This window comes from Ailuropoda melanoleuca, chromosome 11 (assembly GCF_002007445.2).
Source record: "Ailuropoda melanoleuca isolate Jingjing chromosome 11, ASM200744v2, whole genome shotgun sequence".
In the NCBI taxonomy this organism is placed as follows: Eukaryota; Metazoa; Chordata; class Mammalia; order Carnivora; family Ursidae; genus Ailuropoda; species Ailuropoda melanoleuca.
This window is the reverse complement of record NC_048228.1, coordinates 264,505-286,940: the sequence shown is the minus strand read 5'-3', so window position 1 is coordinate 286,940 and position 22,436 is coordinate 264,505. Positions and strand designations below refer to the sequence as shown.

At 56.8% G+C, this 22,436-nt stretch overlaps 1 protein-coding gene across 1 annotated transcript in view; it reads right to left on the bottom strand.

Annotated features, from left to right (window-relative positions):
- Positions 1-17,354, bottom strand: part of TTLL10 (tubulin tyrosine ligase like 10) — a 17,945-nt gene extending 591 nt beyond the window's left edge. Inside the window, exons 1-14 of the mRNA XM_019792646.2 lie at positions 17,120-17,354; positions 15,561-15,626; positions 12,678-13,081; positions 11,712-12,003; positions 11,458-11,576; positions 11,145-11,274; positions 10,333-10,404; positions 9,743-9,828; positions 9,269-9,440; positions 8,186-8,357; positions 7,501-7,641; positions 931-1,047; positions 511-604; positions 77-134 (exon numbers count right to left, since the gene is read on the bottom strand). Coding sequence (XP_019648205.1) covers positions 77-134; positions 511-604; positions 931-1,047; positions 7,501-7,641; positions 8,186-8,357; positions 9,269-9,440; positions 9,743-9,828; positions 10,333-10,404; positions 11,145-11,274; positions 11,458-11,576; positions 11,712-12,003; positions 12,678-13,081; positions 15,561-15,626; positions 17,120-17,199 — 2,003 coding nt within the window. The 5' untranslated portion in view covers positions 17,200-17,354. The remainder of the gene's footprint in view (positions 1-76; positions 135-510; positions 605-930; positions 1,048-7,500; positions 7,642-8,185; positions 8,358-9,268; positions 9,441-9,742; positions 9,829-10,332; positions 10,405-11,144; positions 11,275-11,457; positions 11,577-11,711; positions 12,004-12,677; positions 13,082-15,560; positions 15,627-17,119) is intronic.
- Positions 17,355-22,436: the final 5,082 nt, after the last annotated feature.

The following is a 22,436-nucleotide window of genomic DNA, read 5'->3' as shown; positions in this document are numbered from 1 at the left end:
AAAAAAAAAAAAAAAAAAAAAAAAAAAAAAAAAAAAAAAAAAAAAAAAAAAAAAAAAAAAAAAAAAAAAAAAAGACAGCAGAGGGAGCATCTTCTGGTTGCGCAAGCTCTTCTGAAAGGTCTCGATCGCCAGGTCTGGGGGAGGCGCGGGAGGGGGTGAGTGGGGGCATTAGGTGGGGGGACATGGGAGGGGCAGCGACTCAGACTCCCCAGCATCATGGTTGCGGGCTGGCGTGGAGGTTCTGAGGACAGAGGAGGAGGTGAGGGAGTGCTGAGGGGCGGGACCCAGGTGGGGAGGCGTGGCCGGCACCAAGTTCTGGGGAGGTTGCTGGGACGCCTTTCCTCTGCGGGGCCTGAGCAGAGGGTGGGGTTTCCACGTAGGCCTTCCGGATGTTGGAGAACTGAGTTTGTGGATGTCTGACTTCGGGGAGAGGGTGGGATGGCACATCCAAGCCTGGGCAAGCAGTGAGGGGCCTGTTTGAGGGTTTTGGGGGCTGCACAAGGGCCTCACCCAGGGTTTCCATGACCACGCCTGGAATCACCTCCTTCAGGACTTCACAGTTGGTGTGCAGGGCAGGGTTGGAGTTCATCTCCAGCAGCCACACCTGGGCCCAACACTCGTTAGCATGGTCCCCACACATCTCTTGGCCAACAGGAGGCTGACGCCCTTGTCCCCATTAAGCTGAGTGATCCTGGGCAGTCACTCCTTTTCTGGGGCCCCATCCTCCTATTTGCCCAAGAGGCTAAGACACTGAGGGTCTGGCCTTGGGGGGCACTGCTCCAGCTGCAGGAGCTTCGCAGGGGGTGGGGTAGTCTGACTGTAGACTCCACCCCATGGGCTTGCCTGAGGGGTCAGGATATGCAGAGATGGCCCCTGCCTCCTTGCACCTACCTACCAAACCCCACTGGCCCCAGGAAACCTCCACAGTACCTTGAAGTTCTCATCAATCAAGAAGTCACAGCCAATGAGGTCAAAGTAGCCCAGCTTGCAGTGCAGCTTGGACTTGACAGCCTGGAAGCAGTGGGCCATGATCTGCTGCATCCGCTTCTGTGGGTGGGGCAGGGAGGGGGTGACTGGATGTCACCCCCTGATTACAACTCCCAGGCCTGAGCAGCCACAGCCACACCCTCACCTGCACGCCCAGCTGTGTCCTCACCTGCATAGCTACACCTGCTCACACTTTCACACCGAGTCACAGGCTCACAGCTAGAAACTCATTCGCTCTCGTTTCATTCCCTCAGCAAACATGTGGAGCTCCTTTCATGGCAGCTACTGGGGCACAAGAGTGAAGAGAACTTTGAGCAGCTCACTCACAGCAGGAGAGATAGGAAACAAATGTGGCACATTAATCACTGTATATTTTGTGTAGTGTATCAAGCAGTAAGTGCTGATGAAGAGAATGAAGCAGGTTTAGGATTTGGGGTGTTCTAGGGTGGTTGTTGCAAAAAGGGGTAGGGGGTGTTGGGCCTCACTGAGGAAATAGTGAGCAGACTGGAGACTGAATGGAAGGAAGTTCTGTGGGATAGGGCATGGGGAATTTGGGGGAAGAGCAACAGCCGTAAGAGCGAGCATGCCCACAGTGTTGGGGGAACAGAGTGAGGCTGCTGTGGCTGGAGCAAGCTGGAGGGGCAGCAGGGAATGAGTCCGGAGTGGTGCCAGTCATGTCATGGGGGCATGGGAAGCACCTTGCCTTTCGTGCTGATATCAGAGCTGTTGGAAGGTGGAGTACAGGCAGGGTATAACTAATTCATGCCCTAATAGGGTCGACTGGCTGCTATGCTGAGAGAAACGGAGGGGCTAAGAGGACGTTGGTGCAGTAATCCAGGTGGCTTGGGCAGACAGAGGTAGTGGCCTGGATCCTGAATCTATTTTGACGTAGAGCTAACCTGATTGGTTTATGAACGGGTTATGAGCTGTGGGAAGAGTTATCCCTAAGTGTTTGGTCTGAGGCTCTGGAAGGATGAAGCCCCCATCAACTGAGAAGAGGAGGAGAACCATGGAGCCTGAGATGTTTAAGAGCTTGCAGATGGGGTGTTGATAGACCCTGGGATATAAGGATCAAGTTCAGGAGAGAGGTCAGGGCCAGATGTTTAACTGTGGAGCTAAGAGACTTTCATTACCAATGGGTGCAGATAAAGAGCAGAGCCCTGGGCCTCCAGAGAGCAGTAGTTGAGACATGGGGGGCCAGAACAGGGGGCCAAGAAGGAGTGGGCAAGGTCCTAGAAGCCACAGGGAAAGCACACCAGAGAATGAACAGCTGGTCCAAACTGGCTGACAGATCATGGAAAAAGAGGACTGGGAAATGACCCCTGGGTCTGGCAATATGGAGGTCACTGGTGAGTGTCTCAATGGCACACCAGGGAGCAGAAGCCTCACTGGAGTGGGTTCAAGGATTCAGCAAAATGGCAAAGGAAGGACATCTGAAAATAAGTCACTCCAGAAAAGACACACACACACACACACACACACACACACACACACAAGCCTGGCAAAAAATAACCAGAATCAACTTTTTCAGAACTCTGGAAGCTAACCAAAGGCTTGCAGCAACTTGAGGAGTGCTTATGAAAGAAAAATCTTGAATCTTGGTAAGAATAACAAGCTTTGTAGCATTTTAACTTGCCCTAGTTTTATTCCTACTTCCCAGCTCAGTGCTAGGCTTGGAAAAAGTCTACATTCTTAGAACTGGAGATAGCAGTACAGACTTGACCTGTAAAGAATTGTAGCTATTTGTTGTGATCTCTCTCCTGGCCCCTCAGAAGACCTCACTTGAAAAGAACTAAAGGAAAATACGAGAATGATATATTACCAAATAGGGAATATCAGTGAAGAGGCAGTTATTATAAAAGTGAACCACATAGAAGTTCTGGATTTGAAAAGTATAGTAAATGAAAAATGAAATTCTCCAGAGGAGCTTAACGGTTGTTTGAAGATAGGTCAATTGAGATAATCCATTCTGAGGAACAGAAAAAAGGGAATGACGAAAAATAAACAAAGCTACAGAGACTTGTGACACACCATCAAGCAGACTAACATACATAATGGGAGTCCTAGAAGGAGAAGGGAGTGAGAGGCAGGAAGAATAGTTGAAGAAATAATAGTAGAAAACTTCCCCAATTTGATTAAAAAAAAAAAAACCCACAAAAAACGAAGTCTACACACCCAAGAAGGTCAGTGAGCTTCCAATTAGGATAAACTCAAAGAGATTCACCATACCATAAGCAACCTTTCAAAAGAAAGAGAATGTTGAAATCAAGAGAGAAGTGATGAGTCATAAGGGGTCCTTGATAGGATTCATAGCAAACTTCTCACCAGAAACCATGGATTCCAGAAGACAGTGGGGTGTCATATTCAAATGATGAAAGGAAAAACTGTTAACCAAGAATTCTGTATCTGGCAAAACTGTTCTTCAGAAATGAAGGAGAAATCAAAACATTCCCAGATTTTAGGGGCGCCTGGGTGGCACAGCGGTTAAGCGTCTGCCTTCGGCTCAGGGCGTGATCCCGGCGTTACAGGATCGAGCCCCACATCAGGCTCCTCTGCTGTGAGCCTGCTTCTTCGTCTCCCACTCCCCCTGCTTGTGTTCCCTCTCTCGCATCTGTCTCTCTCTCTGTCAAATAAATAAATAAAATCTTTAAAAAAAATTCCCAGATTTTAAAAACCACAGGTTATCACTAATAGAACTGCCCTAGGGTCCTTCAGGCTGAAATGAAAAGACGCTAGACGAGGCGTTGAATTCATGTGAAGAAATAAAGAGCCCTCACAAAGGTAACCACTAGTTAAATTTAAAAGCCATATAAATGAATTTTTTTGGTAACTGTTGAATTTAAAAGTCATATAAATGAATTTTTGGCAATTTCTTTTTTCTTTAAAAAACAACTAAATAAAACAAAATTATAAATTTATGTTGATGGGCACACAATGTATAGAGCCATAATTTGTGACAATAACAGCATAAAGGGAGGGAAAGAACTATATAGGAACAAGGGTTTTTGTGGGGTTTTTTAAATACTACTGAATTTAACTTGATATTAATCCAAACTGAATTGTTATAAATTAAGAGGTTAATGGTAATCCTCAGGGCAACAGCAAAGAAAATAGTTAAAAAAATATATAATAAAAAAATGACACTAGATATGGTACACTAGGAAATATGTATTTAATACAAAAGGAGGCAGGTATGGAGGAGTTGAGAAGTGAAAAGATATGACATGTAGAAAACAAATAGAAAAATAGAAGATGTAAGTCCTACTGTCCAGTAATTATGTCAAATGTAAATGGATTAAACTTTCCAGTTAAACAACAGAGATTGGCAGAATGCATAAAAAAACACAACCCTTGATATCCTATGTATAAAAGACTCACTTGAGATTCAAAGACACAGGTTGACAATGAAAGGATGGAAAGAGGTGTTTCATGTAAACAGTATCAAAAGAGAGCTGATGTAAATTTTAAGACAAATTAAGAAAATAGATTTTATTTTATTTTATTTTTTTTTTAAAGATTTTATTTATTTATTCAACAGAGACAGAGACAGCCAGCGAGAGAGGGAACACAAAGCAGGGGGAGTGGGAGAGGAAGAAGCAGGCTCACAGCGGAGGAGCCCGATGTGGGGCTCGATCCCACAACGCCGGGATCACGCCCTGAGCCGAAGGCAGACGCCCAACCGCTGTGCCACCCAGGCGCCCCAAGAAAATAGATTTTAAGACAAAATTGTTACTAGAGAAAGAAAAGGACATTGTATGATAATAGATCCAGAAGATGTAATAATTGTAAACATACGTGTACCCAACAACAGAACCTCAGCATACATGACGCAAAAACAGAACTGAAGGGCAAAATGGACAATTCAGTAACAATGGTTGGAGACTTCAATACCATACTTTCAATGCTGGGTAGAATATTTAGACCAAAGACCAGCAAGGAAATAGAAGACTCAAACAACCCTATAACCAGGGAGACCTAACAGACATCCACAATAGCAGAATATATATTCTTCTCAAGTGCACATGGAACCTTCTCCAGACAGAGAAAATGTTAGGACATAAAGCAAGTTTCAATAATTATGAAAGGGTTCAAAGCATACAAAGTATGTTCTCTGACCACAATGGAATGAAATTAAAAATCAACGAGAGAAGGAAAATTGGAAAATTCACAAGTCTATGGAAATTAAATAGCACACTCTTTAGCAACAAATGAAATGAAAGTAGAACACATAAAATCTTAGGCAATGCAGTAAAATCAGTGCTTAGGGGGAACTTTATGGCTGTAAACACCTATAAAAAACAAGAGGAAAGATCTCTAAATCGATAACCTAGCCTTTAACCCTAATAAACTAGAAAAAGAAGAGAAAGCCGAAAGCAAGCAGAAGGAAGAAAAATAATGGCTATGAATGCAATAGAGAAGAGAAAAACACCAGAGAAAATAAATGAAACCAAAAGCTGGTTCATTGAAAAGATTGACAAAATGGACAAACTCTTAGCTAGATCAACCAAGAAAATGGAGAGAACACTCAAGAAATCAAGAAAGACCTTACACAGAGATGAAAATAATTATAAAAAGGATTATAATTACTCATAGAACATTAGGAACAGTTGTATCCAATCAAATTAGATAACTTGAAAGAAATGGACAAACTAACAGCTTGACCCAATAAGAAATAGAAAATCTGAATAGCCTATAACGAGTAAAAGTTGGGTTAGTCATAAAAAACCCTTCCCACAAAGAAAAGCCCCGGATCAGGTGGCTTCACTGCTGAACTCTTCCAAACATTGAAAGAATTAACACGAACTCTTCACAGACTTTCCAGACGTGGAAGAGAAAGAAACACACCCGCAGCGTGGGAGAGAGTGCCGTCCGTAAACCCGACGGCTTATGTGTGTGGACAGAGATACTCACCAAAGTACTAGCCAAGTAAATTCTGCAGCATATTTAAAGGTTAATAGATCACGTCTGAGTGTGATGTATGCCAGAAAGGCAGGAGCGGTTCTATGCATGGAAATCAGTCAGTGTGGTACAACACATTCAGAACAGTGTGCACTGGCACACGCATCAGTGGATCAGAATTGATAGACATTCTAGAGAAACCCAGACATATCTAATCAGTTAATTGTCAACAGTGTGCCAAGAACAGTCTCTTTGACAGGTGGTGCTGGGAAAGCTGGACATCCACACACGAAAGAATAAAGTCGAATCCCACCCACCACGTACAAAAATTAACTCAAAATGCAGCAATGACCTCTGTGTAAGAGCCAAAGTGATAAAACTTAGAAGAAAACACAGGTACAAATCTCTGTGACTTTGGATTTGGTAATGGATTCTTAGATATGACATTGAAGGCATGAATAACGAAGAAAAAATAGATGAATTGGATCTCCTCAAAATCGAAAACGTTTGTGCAAGAAAAAGGACATTATCAAAAAAGTGAAATGATACTGACATAATTTAAAAAATTTTTAAAAAGTGAAAAGACAACTCACAGAACGGGGGAAAATATGTGCAAATCACATATACGATAAGGGTCTAGTATCCAGAATATGTAAAAAGCTCTTAAGCAGACCTACAAATGGCCAATAAGCACGAGAGAAGACGCTCAACGTTATTTGTCATCAGGGAAAGGTTAATCAAAACCACAATGAGACACCACTTCACACCCTCTGGATGACTTAAAAAAAAAAGAAAAGAAAAGGAAAGAAAGAAAAATAACAAGTGCTTGTGAGAATATGGGGAAACTGGACCCTTCTACATTGCTGGTGGGAGTGTGGAATATTGCAGCCCCAGTTCCTCAACCAGGTCAACATAACTTACCCTGTGAGCTCACAATAGCATTCCTAGCTATACACCCAAGAGAGCTGAAAATACGTTCGTGCAAAAACTTGCACATAAATATTCGCAGCAGCATTACTCATAATAGACAAAAGTGGGAGCAACCCGTGTCCATCAGGTGACACACGTTTATCCGGAGAAATCGTATATCCCTACAATGACATGTTATTGAGTCACAGGAAGGAAGTGTGGACACACGCAGGAAAGGCCACATATGGCATGATTCCATTAGTATGAAATGTCCAGAATAGGCTAGGGCAATCCGTAGGGACAGGAGTGGTCACCAGGAGCTGGGGGGAGGTGATGGGGAGTGACTGATGATGGGTGTGGCTGTTTCTGTTTGAGGAAGCAGGTGGTGCTCATTGCGCAACTCGTTGACTATACTGAAAACCCCTGANGAGAGGGAGGGGGAGAGGGTGGGGGAGAGGGAGGGGGAGAGACGATGGGAGGGAGGAAAAGAGGGAGAGAGGGAGGGAGGGGGTAACTGGAGACCCCTCCCAGTGGCCAGCTGCCAATCTCACAGCTCACACGCACACGCACGTGACACACACTTTAGTGCAGATACAACCCCCAGGAACGTCTGGGAACCTCGTGCCCAGCGCCTCCCCCCACCATAAGGGGTCTTGACCCTTAGCCCCCTCCCCACAGGCCGGGGTTAGGGAAGAGCACACGGACCGTGAAGGTGGTGAAGACCCAGTCTCTGGGCAGCCCTTTGGTCTTCCCGAATGTGTCGTTGATGTGGCGGTTGAGGCGCTCCATGCTCCACACCGAGTCCTCCTTGAGCAGCGCGTACAGGGAGTTCTTCTTCTGCATGAACTGGAGGGCAGTGCGGCACCTGGAGACCACCGCTCCAGAACACTCAGAGGCCCTGGGACGCCCTGCAGTGACCCTTCCTGCTGAGACCCTCTCAACCATCAAGTGTCCCATCATGGAAGGCCCCCACATAGACCCTTCTCATTAAGGCCCTTTCATAGAGACCTTTGTGCACAGGGTCTCTCCACTGAGGTCCTCACGCAGTCCCCTCCCAGCTCATTTCCTACCCAACCACTAGGTCACGGTCCTGCCCCCTGCCAGGCTCCGCCTCCACAAGACCCCACCTTCCCCTCCATGACCACGCCCCCACCTCGACCTCGCAGGGCCCGGCCCCGCCCTAATCATTCCTTGGTCCATCCCTGAACCCATCTGCCCAGAGCGGGCCTGGTGTCCAGTGGCCTCTCACCATCAGAGAGAGTGGGCCACCTCCAGGCCTGGGCCACTTCTGGGTCTGAGCTTCAGTCTACAGCTGAACTCTCCTCTGTGTTCCAGCAATGATCTCGTCCCAAGGTTGGAGAGAGGGCACTCGTCTGTGGGGTATCCTTACCTGGTTGGTCAAGTGGCCACTGAGGTCGCTGGAATGAGGGTCATAAAGGCTGAGGGTGAGGCGGGCATAGCCATGGCCAAAGAAGACCATGTATGGCATGGCGCAGGCAATGAGCAGGTAGGAGCGCACATCAAACTTCTTCCCATCCAGTAGAAGTGGGTTCTGGATGTACCTGGGGGACACATGGGGGCTGAGCACATGGCCAGCCTAGTCTGTGTCCCCTGGCCCCCACATGGGCCCACACCAGGTCCTGAGCACCACTTGTCCCAGGGATCTGTGGGTCCTCTCTTCTGAAGGGACATTTCTGAGACTGAACAGGTCAGGGAATTGGGAAGGGTGGCCTGGCCCCTAAATCTCAGCCCACTGCACGTGTCTGGGGTTCCCCCCAAGGTGCAGTTTTCACTAGGGCCCCTGAGGGTGGGAGCAGAGTGGGCCCCTGTGGGCAGGGAGGACTTCCTGGAGGAGGGAGGGCTGACACTGGGCCCTAAAGGGTGGAGACATCCCAGGTGGAAGGAGCTGTAGGTCTAAAGACCCAGAGGGCCAAAGGGAGGGGAGGGGTCTCAGGCAGCAGCCGTGGCAGAAGTCATACTGGCAGATGGGGAGGTCTGAAGGGACCCTTTGGAGGCCAGCTTGCTGCTGCTCCACCTCCCCGTGTGAGGCTGAGGGTCTGGACTCTGTCCAGAGGCAGAGGGAACAAAGGAGGGGTGGTTGGCTCTGGCTCCAGGCCCGAAGGCTGGGGCTGGCTGGGCTGGGGATGGGGATGGGAGAGAGGCTGGCCTTCCTGCAGGACAGAGGGGCAGGGCCCAGGCTGGGGAACAAACTGACCAAGGCTTCCCTGTCCCAACCCCGTGTCCGGGAGCCTCTGTGTGGGGGTGTGAGGGTGTGGGGCATCTCCTCTGCAACCTGGACGAGTCGTGACACCCCCACCTCTGACGGCAACACAGGGGCCCAGGTGAGGTCACCGCAGCTTTCCATGACCGAAGACTCCTGTGTGGGCCCTGTGATCCCCACCAGCTCTCCCAGGCACCGGCGGGGCCGATGGTCAGCCCCACCCTGAACGACGCCCCGTGCCCATCCCAACACCTCTGCACGACCCGCGCCTGAGGCGCCCTGAACGGCATTTTGCGGTGGATGGGGTCGTCCTCGATGCTCTGCGTCTTGACTTGCAGGGCGGCCACTTCCTCCTGGTTCCTGAGCAGAAATATGCCTTTGCCCTGGTTGGACGCAGTGGGCTTGCAGATCCACATCTGATTTTCTGTAGGAAGCACCGCCTGAGCTTCGGGCTGGCCCCGCCCCATTCTGGCCCCGCCCCGGAGTGACCACGCCCAGACCCCCGACCGCCCTGCAGGCCATGGTCCCGCCCCCTACCAGGCTCCGCCTCCACAAGGCCCAGCCGGGACCCTCCACCCATCTCCCACCTGGCTCCACCCTTCCCCTCCATGACCACGCCCCCACCTCGACCTCGCAGGGCTCGGCCCCGCCCTAATCGAGCCCAGTCCTTGGTCCATCTCCGAACCCATCTGCCGAGAACAGGCCTGGGGTCCAGTGGCCTCTCACCATCAAACAGAGTGAAGAAAGCCTCTCTCTCGTCCCTGATGTCCAGACGGTAGGTCTCCGGGAAAAATTCTTCCATTTTCAGGACCCTGGGGGAGCAGGGAGGTGGGGAGGACACAGGGAGGGCTGTCCCCTCCCCGCAGGCTAGGCCAGCCAGCCTTACCAGAGGACTGACCTGGGGGCAGCTGGAGGACAGTGTCCACTGGAAAGCTGGTTGCCTCCCCTAACCCCAGCCGTTCCTTCTGCAACTTCTGTTCCCTTGCCAGGAGCACTCTTTTCTGGGTCCTTGCACACCTGGCTTCTCTGCAGGCTGCAGGCTGCCTCACCCACACGCTGGCCCATCTCCCACCTCACCACTGCACTCCAACCCACACTGGCTCAGTCATTGTGAGCGGACAGTCCAGAGCTGTGTCCCCAGGCCAGGACAGTGTGCAGCATGCAGTGAATGGTCTGCATGGGTCCCTGAACACCCCAGCCCAGTTCACACCTCTTTCCCTGGCTTGGGGGTGTCCTTTAACCCCTTTTTGTCAACCACCAGGCCATCCTTCAATTTAGGGTGCAATGGCTCCTCCAACCGGGCTGGACGCATCTACCTCTGTGGCCTGAGGTGTCCTGGGCTGGTCCACGTGAGCTCCTCAAGGGCAGGTGCCTCATCCTTTCTAGATCTGCGCCCCAGAGGAAGGGCCTGGCCTGAGTGGCCACCCAGTAGTGTGTGGAGAATGGATGGATGGGTGTTTGGAGAAGTGACTAGGTGGGGGTGTGGATAGGTGGGTGATTGGATAAATGGATTTGGGATGGAAGTGGGTGGGTGGGCAGGTGGTCCAGTGGAGAGGTAGATGCTTGAAGGGAGTGGATCAGAGTTGTTGAAACGGTAGGGTGGAGGTGGATGGCTGGACATGTAGATGTAAAGGTGATGGCCAGGTGACTGGGTGGGCTTCCTGCCTGGTGGGGGTGGGGGAGACAGATGGTGAACAGCTGGCTGGATGGAGAGGCAGATGAGTGGACAGTAGTTGGAGGAATGTGCTGAGTGGCTAAGGCACAGCTGTGTGGTGGGTGGGGGGAGGGGAGCGGAGGCACAGTGGTGTGGGAGGACCTGGGAATGGGTGTGGGTGGGTGGACGGCAGCGGGTGTGTGTATGGATCACTGGGTAGTCCGTGGGGGTAGGTGGATGGAGTGGGTGGTGGGTGTTTGGGGGTGGATGTAGGTGAGTGGATGGATTCAAGGAGGGTGGTCAGGACCAGCGATGGACACGTTGGATGGGTGGGATGGGGCCTAGAGGAGGGCAGCGGGTGGGTTCATGGGATGGGTGGGATGGGGTGGCGGCTGGCGTCCTGCTGCTCTGAAGGGCACGTGGGTGTGTGGTGAGTTGATGGTGGGTGCCCGGGCGGGGCGGGGGCAGGCTTACTTGGCCTGGGCACATCGTGATGTCCTGTGGGTCCTGTTCACAACCCGGGAGTGCTCCCTCAGGGCGCTGAGCAGCCCGATCTTGGTGGTGAGGAGCTTGTTGTTGGGAATCTGGTACAGCAGCTGCTCCCCTGGCATGGGCAGAGTCCCGGCTGGCATGTGGCGCCGTGGGGCCAGGCTGCCCAGGCCCCCGCAGCCTCCCACCGCGGCCTCCGCCTCCCAGCACGGAGGGCGATGGCACCGCTTTGCCCCTGGCCCTGGACCGGGAGGCTCTCGCAGCTGCAGGCCAGAGCCCGTGGCCCCTCCCCTGCTACCTTCCCGGAAGCTGTGGTAGTTGTCTCTGCACTTGACCTCACACCACTTCAGCGTGTAGTCCTCGCGCCGGCTGTCCCGGATGCGCCGCCAGCCCTTGCTCCTGCAGTAGGAGCCGATTCTGCAGGGGCACAGGAGCGCTGCGACCCTGGGGCCTTGGGGACCGGGGAGCGGGGGGGCACGCCAGGGGAGGGGACGTGGGGGCCGCAGGCAGCAGGGCCGAGGCTGGGCTGGGCCCCGGGGGCCCCCCACTCACATGGAGGCCCCGTTGCTTCCTCCAATGTAGAAGCAGGGCCCCTGCCTGCCGCTGTGTGGCCGCCTCTCCCCCTCCAGCAGGGGCCTCTCCGGGATGGTGGCCCGAGGCCGGGCAACATCAGTGTCGTCCAGGAGGCCTGCGGGCAGGTGGGGGTCCGAGGCTCTGGCCTGGCGGGAGGCTGTCCTGTCCCCCGGCCTGGCCCCAAGCCCACCTGCGTCTCGCCCCGGCTGGCTTGGTGAGCGCAGTAGCTGTTCCTCTTGGCTGCTCCCCATTGATGTCTCCTGGGCCCAGCCTGTGAACAGGGTGCGGTCTGAGGGGGCTGCTGGGAGAGGTGTCCATCCTGAGTCTGGCCATCCTGCCGGTTTCTAGCAGCCCCTGGGCAGTCTCCCCAGCCATCTGGGCCCAACTCAGCCTAGGCTAAGTCCTGACCAGCGGGCCTGAACCTATCTTGGGCGAGAGGGGAGAGTCATCACCATTTAGGGCCAGACTTAGAGTGGGCAGGGTCCCTGCTTACCAACAGGGCAGGGGCTCTGTGCAGAGGAGGGTTAGGGTGTGAGGCTGGAGCTAGGGGGGAGACATGGTGCAGGGATGTGCCCAGGAGAGTGGGGGTCACAATGTCTATCATGATGTCATGGGTGACCCACTCAGGCAGGGGAGATGGAGCCAGGCCTGTCCTGGACAGGGGATGGGTTCTGGGGCAGGCAGGGCAGTGCCTACTATGGCTGGCCACCTGGGGGGCATGCCCAGAGTGTGGAGTGCAGCTGTGTCCCCTCTCTATGCCTGTTCAGACCCCGGCTCAGCTGGCCTGAACCCCACGCCCAGTGCATGGCCTTCTCCTGGCCCCACTCTCAGGGAATGGCTCCGTGTGGTCCGCCCAGGGGAATGTCTTCCTTGGGGGTGGGACGCCTGCCCCAGGGAGGCACTGGCCTGGGGTGGGGGTGGAGCCCGTACCAGGGCTGCATTCACCTGGCACCCGGGTGTGGCTCCGCCGGACCCCTGCAATCCTGGACCGCTGGCCTCTCTTCCCGCTGACATGGGTCCCAGTGGGTGGTCTCCCACGGTGGGTGAAGCGGTTGCGGCTGCGGGCTGCAGGCACGGGAACGCGAGGGCGGGGGCTCCTCTGGGAAGACACCACCCCCACCCCTCTGTGGGATCTTTGGGCAGCCCGTGGTCCTAGTCCCAGGGAGTGGTGCCTCCTGGGATCCTGGACTTGGGCTTCTGCTTGCGGCTGGCTCCTGTGTCTGTGGTGACCTTGGGGCCTGGTGCCCCGTGGAGGCAGGGCCATCTGTGCATCCTGTTTATCCCAGGCGAGGCTTTCCCTGCGGGGACCGTCTGTCTGGCATTGCCATGCTTGGCCTCGGTGGTGCCGGCTGTAAGGAGGGCCGCTGTCAGGTCTCTGGGGGCCTGGAGGGGCACCCTGGCCCCAAGCGGGTGCCTCCCTGGAGTTGAGGGTGACACTGTGACGTGGGGCTTAGCAGTCAGGTGTCCGGCAGCATCCTCACTGCTGCTCCGGGCCCTGCCCCAGGACCATGTCTCCTTTTGAGCACCCTTTCCCGTGAAAGGGGACAACTCGGAACATTTCAGGGAGTTTTAGCCATTCTTTGATGGGTGCTTCCCGATTTCGGGGCTGCTCGGGAGGTGAGGACTTTCTGAAGGATTGAAAGAAGATAAGCAGTGGAGAGGAAGCACACTGTGGAGTTGGCAGAGCAGAGAAAGGACAAACCAGGTGACAGCAGCTCATTCTCCAGAGAGGACAGTCACTTTGCAAACAAACCAGCTGTTCACCTAAGAAATGCATTAGTCCCCACTTAGGACAGAAGAGGGGTAAACTGTGAATAGCTGTCACCATGATTACGGGAGCTGGGCTGGCGGCTGGTGTTGGGCTAAGGGTGGGCTGAGTGTGACGACCCAGCGTCCCTTGCCCCAAGCCCTGGCCCACCCAGAATGGGAGGGTTCCTTGGGGGAGGCTGAGTGTGGGGGCTGGACCCGTCCTGGCATGGCTGGGGCGACACAAGCCTGCTGAAAACAGGGAGAATGCATGCGTGTGGGTGCATGGGCTGGAAGACCCTGGTCCCCTCCCACAAGGTTCCCAGAACCCAGCAACAAGTCCCAGGAGTCCTGCTGGGGGTATGGACCCCCAGCCAAGATAGAAGTGTTCAGGACCAACCCTCAGGACTCTTGAGCGAGTGGCCCCCAGGTCACCCCCCACGTGTGAGTGAGAGCTGCACACGCACACAGAGATGCAGGCACGGACGTGCACAGACGTGGAATAGGGGGAGAAACGGATGACACGGAATTGAAGGAAGCCAGCCCCTGGAAGGTGCTGGGTTGTGCACAGGAGACTGGCCACTCCTGAAAGAGGGTCGGCTGCGGTCGGAACAGAGGGACACGGAGTACGAAAGGGCTGGTGGAAGTAACAAGTGCGACAGGAGGGTTGGGAGTTCGAGGAGACGGTGCAGGAAGAGCGCAAAGGTGGGAGCGGGAAGGAAGCCGAGTGAAGCCGGCATCCACGGGGGACCGGGCGCCGCACTGGCAGCAGCCTGAGAGGAGAGGGCCCGGAGGGGGCGCGGCCAGAGCACCCAGGGGAATTCCTGGGCGGTCCAGCTAAGCCATCTGCACCTCACTCTCTTCGCCTGTGACGTGGGCCGGCAGTGACAGCAGCCTGATGGGGGCGCTGTGAGGACAGGGGGCTTCTGGTACATGGGACACGTGTCAATGTGGGCTCGCGGTGACAGTGCCGAGGAGGGCGCGCTGGCGTGTGGGAGCGACTGGGCGATGGCGGGAAACAAGCACGTGCAGAGCAGGGCGACGGTGGGCTCCAGAGGGAGCAGACTGCGTGCGGGTGCCGAGGGCGGTGTGCAAGAGAGCAGCCCCCGGCCCCCGCCGTCCAAAGCTGACGGATAGCGACGCGCCGCGGCAGGACCAAGCCAGAGCTGCGGTCCGAGGGGGCTTTCCTGACTCTCTGCACGGGCATGCCCCCCACCCCGGCCTCACTGTGACGGCAGACCCACGCCAGCACCCGCTTCTGCTCGCGGAAGGAAATCTGAGGGGCTGGCTGCTTTAACGAACGAGGCGGAGAGGGCAAGAGGCGTTCAGCTGTTTTGCAGCGAGCCCTCGCACAGGCAGTGAGCGGCCGGACGGGGCTGCCCAGCTCCTTGCTGGGGGCCGCCCTGGGCAGCCAGCACCCAGCCCCAGCGCGCTGAGCTGGGTCTCTGAGCGTCTGGGCATTATCTCGATTTAGGCTGTGCATCCATTAGCAAGATGTACCCTAAGAGATCAGAAAGGCCCGAGAAAGGTTATTTTTGGGTCTGGGAATGCTAAGGTTTTTGCCCATGTAAATGGATGGCAATTGGCTCTGTGCTTTATGCCGTCTCAGCTTATGAAACCGTTCATGGGAGTGCTTTACCGAGAGTGGGAAACCTGTACTTATTACTTTCACAAAGAGAATTCAGTAAGCCACGAGTTACCGTCTCTTGTCATTCAAGCGAACAAAGAAAAGGACTCTGGGTGTGCATGCAGGTGGTGAATGGCCGTGTGTGTAGGTAGCTGGTGGGAGAGTAATGGGCGGGACTGTGGCGTGCGGGTGTCAGACCTCTCGGCTCCGCAAGCCTTCTGCTCTAGTGCTTGCACTTTTCAGAGTTTCTCTGAAGGACGTAATTCTAAATACAGAAACAAAGCTTTATGCTCAAAGATGTTCACGGGACGCATTTATCACTGGGGTCCCGGGAGGGGAGTCCCTGGCCGCAAGGGACAGCCACCAGACATTGCAGAAGGGCTGCAGACGCGGGGACACTGCCAGGGGCAGGGGAAAGCTCGACTTTAGAGTAAATTTTGAAATAAACGTTTTACCTGGTCAGGTAAAAAGACCAGCAGGAAACAGCACCCCGGTCTGATGAAAGGAAGACCCTGGTGAACCTGGAGAGAATGTCCAAGAAAAGGAGGAGACGTCAGAGTCCTGCCACGCGTTTTCTCCCAAAACACGCTTGTCGTCCTGGGGTGCTAGGGAGGTGCTGACAGTGTTCGATGGGCTGGGGGGCTCCCGGCCGGGGGCGGGCTGTCTGGGAGGATGCCCTTCGGGGGATGGGTCCGGGGAGACTGACCTAGTCCTGGGCAAAGGGGCTCGTCCTGAGGGGCCGCCACGCCCAGAAGGCGCGCCCCTCTTGGCCTGGCCTGGGGGTCTATGACCCTCACGCTGTGGCACTGGGGGTGTGCGCCTTCTGCAGAGGGGGCTCATCTCAGCCAGATGCCCCTCTCCTGACCCTCCTTCGTCTCCCTTCTGCTCCTGGGCAGAGTCCTGACAGAACCCACAGGGTTCCTGGTGTCCAGGCGGGAAGGGGGCACAGGACGGCAGCCGCAGCCCTCATGCCCAGCGAGGACTGGTGCTGGTGGCCCTCCTGTCCCTCTTACCTGCCCAGCAAGGTGGTGTGAGCCCTCTGCCGGGGAGACAACAGTGGTGGCCTGGCAACCGTCTCTGGGCAACAGCAGCCCAGTGGCCCAGAGGGAAGCAAGTAGACGGGGAGGGGCAGGAGGCCAGGGTCCGTGGGGAGCTGGGCAGGGGGTCTTCGGTGGGAGGTGGGGGCTGGGGCTGTGGCTGGAGCAGGGGCATCGTGCGCACAGCCCCCACCTGGGCCTTGCACCTCCGCTGGGTCATCCACGACCCTTCTGAAGATCTGACACCCATGCCAGGACCCCAGGACCTGACTCTATAATGGATTTTGTGTTCCCTAAGCGTTACCTGCTCTATTCCATCTCCCTTTACCCAGCCTCTCATGTGGTGTCTGCCTTCCAGTCACGAGGCCTTGTTGCCTGAGTCTCCTGTGGGTCTCAAGGGTGTCTCTGCTTAGGGTACCTTAACTTCCTTCTTGTAGGGCTGGAGGGCGGCCCCCAAATGAGTCCATGTCTGAAGCCCCAGAACCTGCAGGTGCGACCTTACTTGGAAAAAGGGTATTTGCAGATGTGATTAAAGGACCTTGAGATGAGATCCTCCTGGATTATCTGGGGGGCCCTAAATCCAACGACCAGCGTCCTCACAAGAGGGAGGCAGAGAGAGGAGACCCGGGAGAAGCCCCGTGAAGACGGGGGCAGAGGCTGGAGTGGTGTGGTCACAAGCCCAGGGACGCCTGGAGCCACCGGAGGCCGGAAGAGGCAGGAAGGACCCTCCCCTAGAGACTCTGGAGGGAGTGCCCCCCAACCCCCAGTGTGACTTCTGACTTCTGACCTCCTGGACTGTGAGAGAATACATTCCTGTTGTTTCAAGCCCCCAGTTTGTGGTCATTTGTTATGGCGGCCCTAAGAGACTAACACACCCATTAAATCACTGCTTCCTTCTGAGTGTCCTGTAGGTGACCCCACTCTGGGGAGGCCTCCCTGACCCTACACAGAGGCTGATGCCCTCCCAGCCTCCTCACCTGCCTGGGCCGGCGCTGGGGGCTTCAGGAGTCAGTTTTGCTAGACTGTGGTCTCCGACTGTCTGTCCTGAGGTGGCCATGGGTCCGCCTGGATGGCCGAGAGGTCCTCCAGCCAAGTCCTTGACTGAGTGACTGGGGTTAGTGACCTCCCAGCCTGGGCCCGCTGGGACAGCAGTGGGTGTGGGGGAGGGGGCCCTGGCCTTCTTCTTGGCCTGAGCGCCTCAGAAACCTGTGCTCCCTTCCCCATATTAATTCTGGGGGCCCAGACCCTTGGAGGCTCCCAGGCTCCTGGGCAGCCCGCCGCTCTGGGTCCCTATGGGTTCTGGGGAGGCGGCCCCCCGCCTGGGCTGACACAAGAGCTCCAACTCCAAAAGCCTCATAACCCGTCAAACCGGATGGTGTGGGTGCCGCCCCAGCCTTTCCCACGATGGTAATGGCCTGGGGCTGGGTGCGTCAGGGCGCATCTGCGGCCTGGAGCGAGGCAGGGCAATCATTAACCTGCCATGGGGCAGGTGGGCAGCTGGGGCCTCTAAGCTGGGGGTGTGCTGGGGGCAGGAGGTGGTGGTGCAGCCCTCCCTCCAGGGCCGGGGGCTGTGGGGGAAGGGCCCAGCTCCCCTCCTGCGGCAGTGCTTGTGGAGCTGGTGCCTTTGCTGGGACTGGGCTGGGCTGCCTGGGCACTGGGACAGCCGGAAGTCCTGCTGCATGTCTGCAAGTCTGGCCTCTGTTACGTCTGCTTGGCTCTTGCAGGTGTCTGCGTGGTCCCCACTTGGTCATCTGCTCCTAGAGGCCTTCCTGGGCCACCTTACCCCCTAGGCCCCCATCCACCACTGCCTTCTTGGCTGCTCTGGCTTCTCCAACACCAGCAGCCCTCCTGGCTGATGTGTCCTGCTGCCCAGTCTCATGACCAGCTGCTACCCCTGCTCGGGGACGTCCCTCCCCTCCCCAGTGTCTAGAACTGGGCGAGTCTGCAACAGGTGCTCAGGAGAAACTTGGTAACGGAAGGAGGGAAGCTGGGGAGGAACTCCCCCAGAGCCCCCAGAGGCCCCCTCCTCCATGACTCTGGATAAAGGGCACTGGGCCACACGCAGACCCTAGCCTCTACTTGGAATTCTCAGGGGAAGGAAGGGGATTTTGGGGGGCAGTCATGAGGCTGAGGATGGATCAGCATCACAAGTTTGGTTTGGGGGGGGCGCCTGAGTGGGTCTGTCGTTAAGTGTCTGCCTTCGGCTCAGGGCGTGATCCCGGAGTCCTGGGATAGAGTCCCACATTGGGCTCCCTACTGGGAGCCTGCTTCTCCCTCTCCCACTCCCCCTGCTTGTGTTCCCTCTCTCGCCGGCTGTCTCTCTCTCTGTCAAATAAATAAATAAAATCTTAAAAAAAAAGTTTGGTTTGGGGATAGCTTTAGGCAGGGGACATGTGCATGGGGGTAGAGGAGAGGGGAGCAGGGAGGGGGCTGCAGGGTGGGGCCCTGAGGGCAGCCCAAGATTCAGGGTGGCCTGCCCTCAAACCCCCCTGGTGATGGTCTGGCAGCTGGAGGGTGCTCCCTGACTGACTGCCTAAGCCCTGGAGATGGGCCTGTGGGGACGTGGTGGGGCCCTGCGCCCCCCCCCACCCATCTCACCCCCTTCCCATGCTTCTTGCTCTAGGCTGCAGGGTCCTGGTGCTGCCTGGGTCGGGAGACAGTGGCCCAGGGAGGTTTCTGGATGCACTGCCCGCCATGCCCTGGGTTGGAGGTTTGGGGGTCTGTCCTCCTTGGGCCCCCCCTCCCCGCCTGGGACAGGCCTGTAGGGGGTGAGGGATGAGGTCACTTCCCTGGAGAGGGTTGTAGGTGGGGTACGGGGGGGCGGTTTAATGCAACCCCTGGGCTCTCTTCTGGCTCCATGGCAGTGCCAACAGTACGCGGTCTGCCTCACGTGCTTGCAGGCCCTCAGTGCCCTGACAGCCCCACCCACCCATGCACCTGTGATGAACAGAAGCGTGAGCAGAAGCCAGCTGCCAAGGAACCTCACACCCTTTATTATGTAGATAATCCATTATGGCTGCGATGGGCTCCCCCCCAGTCTGGGTAATGGGGGCGGGGGAGGGCCCTGCACAGACACGAGGGGTGCGCTATGGGCCCCCGGGAGCACGGGCCTCGCCCTCCACCCGGTGTCCCTCCAGGGGTTCTCCTCCGGTGGTGGTCAGGCCATGGATGAACGGCATTACCAGACAGTATTAGACAACAGAACCCAGATCTAACCGTGTCTGGTAAGACGCCCATCGGCAGGCGGTGGTCCGGTGGCCTCGAGTCGGTGGCCCTTCTAGGATGGGAGGGCGCTGCCCATCCTGCAGCACCTGAGGAAGCAGCGAGACCCCCGTGAGACGCCCAACCCTCCCAAGTCTGCAGAGTGGCCCCTGAAGCCCGTCACCTGGTGTCTGGCTGGAGCCCCCAGGACCCACAGTGCCCCAGGGCGGCTCTCAGGAGGGCTTTCCTGCAGACCCGAACCCCAGCCACCCCAGCACACAGCCTCCAGGCGCGTGCGTTTGTGGGTGTAGCTGGGGAGAGGGCGATCTGGCTTCCCTGCACTTGACCCCTAGCATGCTCACCGTGGCACCCTCGCCAGTTTCCTGAATGGCTCTCGGCTGGTTAATGAATAACAGTCCAGGGACAGACCCCTCCTCCCTCCCAAGAAGCCAGCTGGGACCCAGTGCAGGGTGGGGTTCCCTGGGGCCCAGAAGGGCCGCCCCTGTGCAAGTCAGCTGGGCAGGTCTGGAGACCGGCATCCTGGCTTCGGATCAAAAAGATAAAACAAAGGGCCATCCTGGCCTCGCCGATTTCGGACAATGTTCCCATTCTTAACTGCGACACTGTGGGGGCTGGTGGGGGGAGAGGGAGACTCTGTCCTCATTGGGAAACAGCACAGAATGTCTACTGCACTCTGCCTGTGGGTTTGGGCCGGGGCACCCAGACACACCCTTGTCCTTCCTGCATCCCTGGTTGACCAAGGGAGCGAGTTCCCCTTTGTAGAGTAAGAGTTGTGGTGTGAGAAGAGAGGCCACTGCCCATGGATGGCCCCACTTGACTGGGGCCTCTAAGGCCAGGGCCATCTCCCAAAGGACCGGCCAGGGTACCCTAGGACAGCCACAGTGGACGTCTGACCCTGGATGGTGGACAGGAGGGGCTGAGAAGGGAAGGTGGGGGCTGCCTGCTGCCAGCTCCGAACCAGCCAGAAAATGCATTTCCTCATGTGGCTGCTGACCTGGGTCCAACATTCGTTTCTGCTGAAAGCCCTCAGAGTCTAGCCGTGGCAGACACTTTGGAGCAAAGCAGGCGGGGCTGGAGTGTGGGCTGGGGGGTGTGGGCCAGGCCCCCAGGACAATGTCGACATCCAGGACAGGGCTTGTGGCCCTCTCCAGCCTCGTGTCCTAACCCTAATGGTCTCTCCCAGGGATCAGAGCGCCCTGAGAACTCTGCTCGGGAGGGGCCCCCAGCCTGGGCTTGGTGGGACAGCAGAGGGGCACCCACCTGCCAGTGGGGCACGCCCCCCCCATGGGCTGGGCTGCAGAGCTGAGACAGGCCATCTGCCCATCCCTGAGCCAGCCCTGGGCCTTGGCCCATCTTTGGAGTCCAGGAGCTCAGGATGGTGTGTCCTCGGGCCGCTTCCTGGTGGGCAGGCGGTGGGTCACCTTTGAACATCGTTACCAGACAGTGTTAGAGTCAAGCCAAGAAATCCAGCACTGTCCGGTAAGATGCCCACAGAGGCCCAGGTGCCCCTCGGCCCGAGGACAGGGACAGACACCTGATGCCCACCCCTGGGCAGGCAGGGTCCAGTGGAAGTGGGTGAAGATCCCTGGGTAGGGGGGGCCTGAGCGTTCCTCCTTGCTTTCTCCAGAGCAGGGAGACCTGGGGCCGAAGACCCAGGACCAAGACTGGCGATGCTGCTGGTTCGCACACCTGCCAGGTGTGGCGGCAGCATCTGCTCGGGTGCTGTGGGCAGGGCCCAGATGCCTGAGCGCCCTAATCCAGGATCAGTCTGGGGAGGGGGTTGCTCGTGCCGCTGCAGGACAGCTTTCATGCTGGGGGGCCACGAGGCCTGGGAGGAGGGGTCACATTTCTGCCCCATAGCCCCACCTGGCAGGATGGGATGGGGGAACTTTGGGTGGGTGGGCTGACTCTGGGATCTGCACGGGGCCTGTGTGGGGGAGGGAGGAGCCTGGGGGCCGGGCTGGGGGAGGGCGGCCCCACCGCTGCGTGCAGGGCCCCGCCGTCATCATTACCAGGCAGTATTAGAGACCTGACACCATCCAATGCTGCCCAGTAAGATGGCCACGGCCACCCCAGTTGGGTCTGGGGGCCGCCCAGCCGGGGACTCCATGGGGGTGACCACCCGCAGCCTGACATAGAGCCATGTCCTCTCAGGCACAGAGGTGGGGAGGGTCTGAGAGGGGTGGGGCTCAGGAGAGGCCACGGGGCCAGGCAGGCCTCAGCTCTAGGGACCCAGCCTGGGGAAGGCTGGACTGCAGCACCAGGAGTTCCCCAGAGGCCAGGACCGCAAGGTGACCTCCTGCCCAGCCAGCCCCGGGCCGCTCCCCGGGGCTGTCAGCTCTGGGCCAGGGGTGGGCACCCAAGGAGGGCCAGGATGTCCTGCCCACAGGAGGCAAGGACACAGTGGGATCCTCGCTCTGGGAGGTCCCGGGGAACGGGCTGGACATCGGGCCCTGCCCCCTCGGGGTCCGGGCAAATGTGAGTGTGAGTGTGTCTGTGACCAGAAGGGCTGCTGAGGCCGGACAATGAGCCTCTGTCTCCTGGACGCCGCCCCAACGGCTGTCTCCAGCCCAGCCCCCTCCTGCCCTTGTCAAGGGCATGGAAGGGTGTTGGGACAAGGATGGAGCAGGACATGGCTGTCGAGGCAGGACAGCACTGGGGGCCCTCCTCAGCCCCCACCCCACCAAGCAGGGTGGGGGTTCCCCAAGGCCCGGGCCCTCTACCCCGCTCGCCAGCCAGGTCGCAGATGGGTCTGTCTGCCGGCCCCTCTGCTCCGTAGCCTGGGGTGCTGGCCACTGTTGGCCGTGAGGTCCGAGGGTGAGCCAGCGCAGGGCCTGGAGGAGGGTGTAAGAGGGTAGCCCTGCCCAGCCTGTGCCCGGCAGTCACTCCTGCCCCCGAGTGCAGAACACAGGATGAGAACCAGCGCCCCCCCCCCGCCCGCCTGACTCCCCCGCGCCTGCACAGGCCAAGCCAGTCCTTGGAGTTCAGAGTCGGGTCAAGGAAGTAGGCGGCTCTGTGCCCACACCTGGGGCCCTGCATGGAGCTGAGAGACCCCGGCCCTTGCCCTGGGGA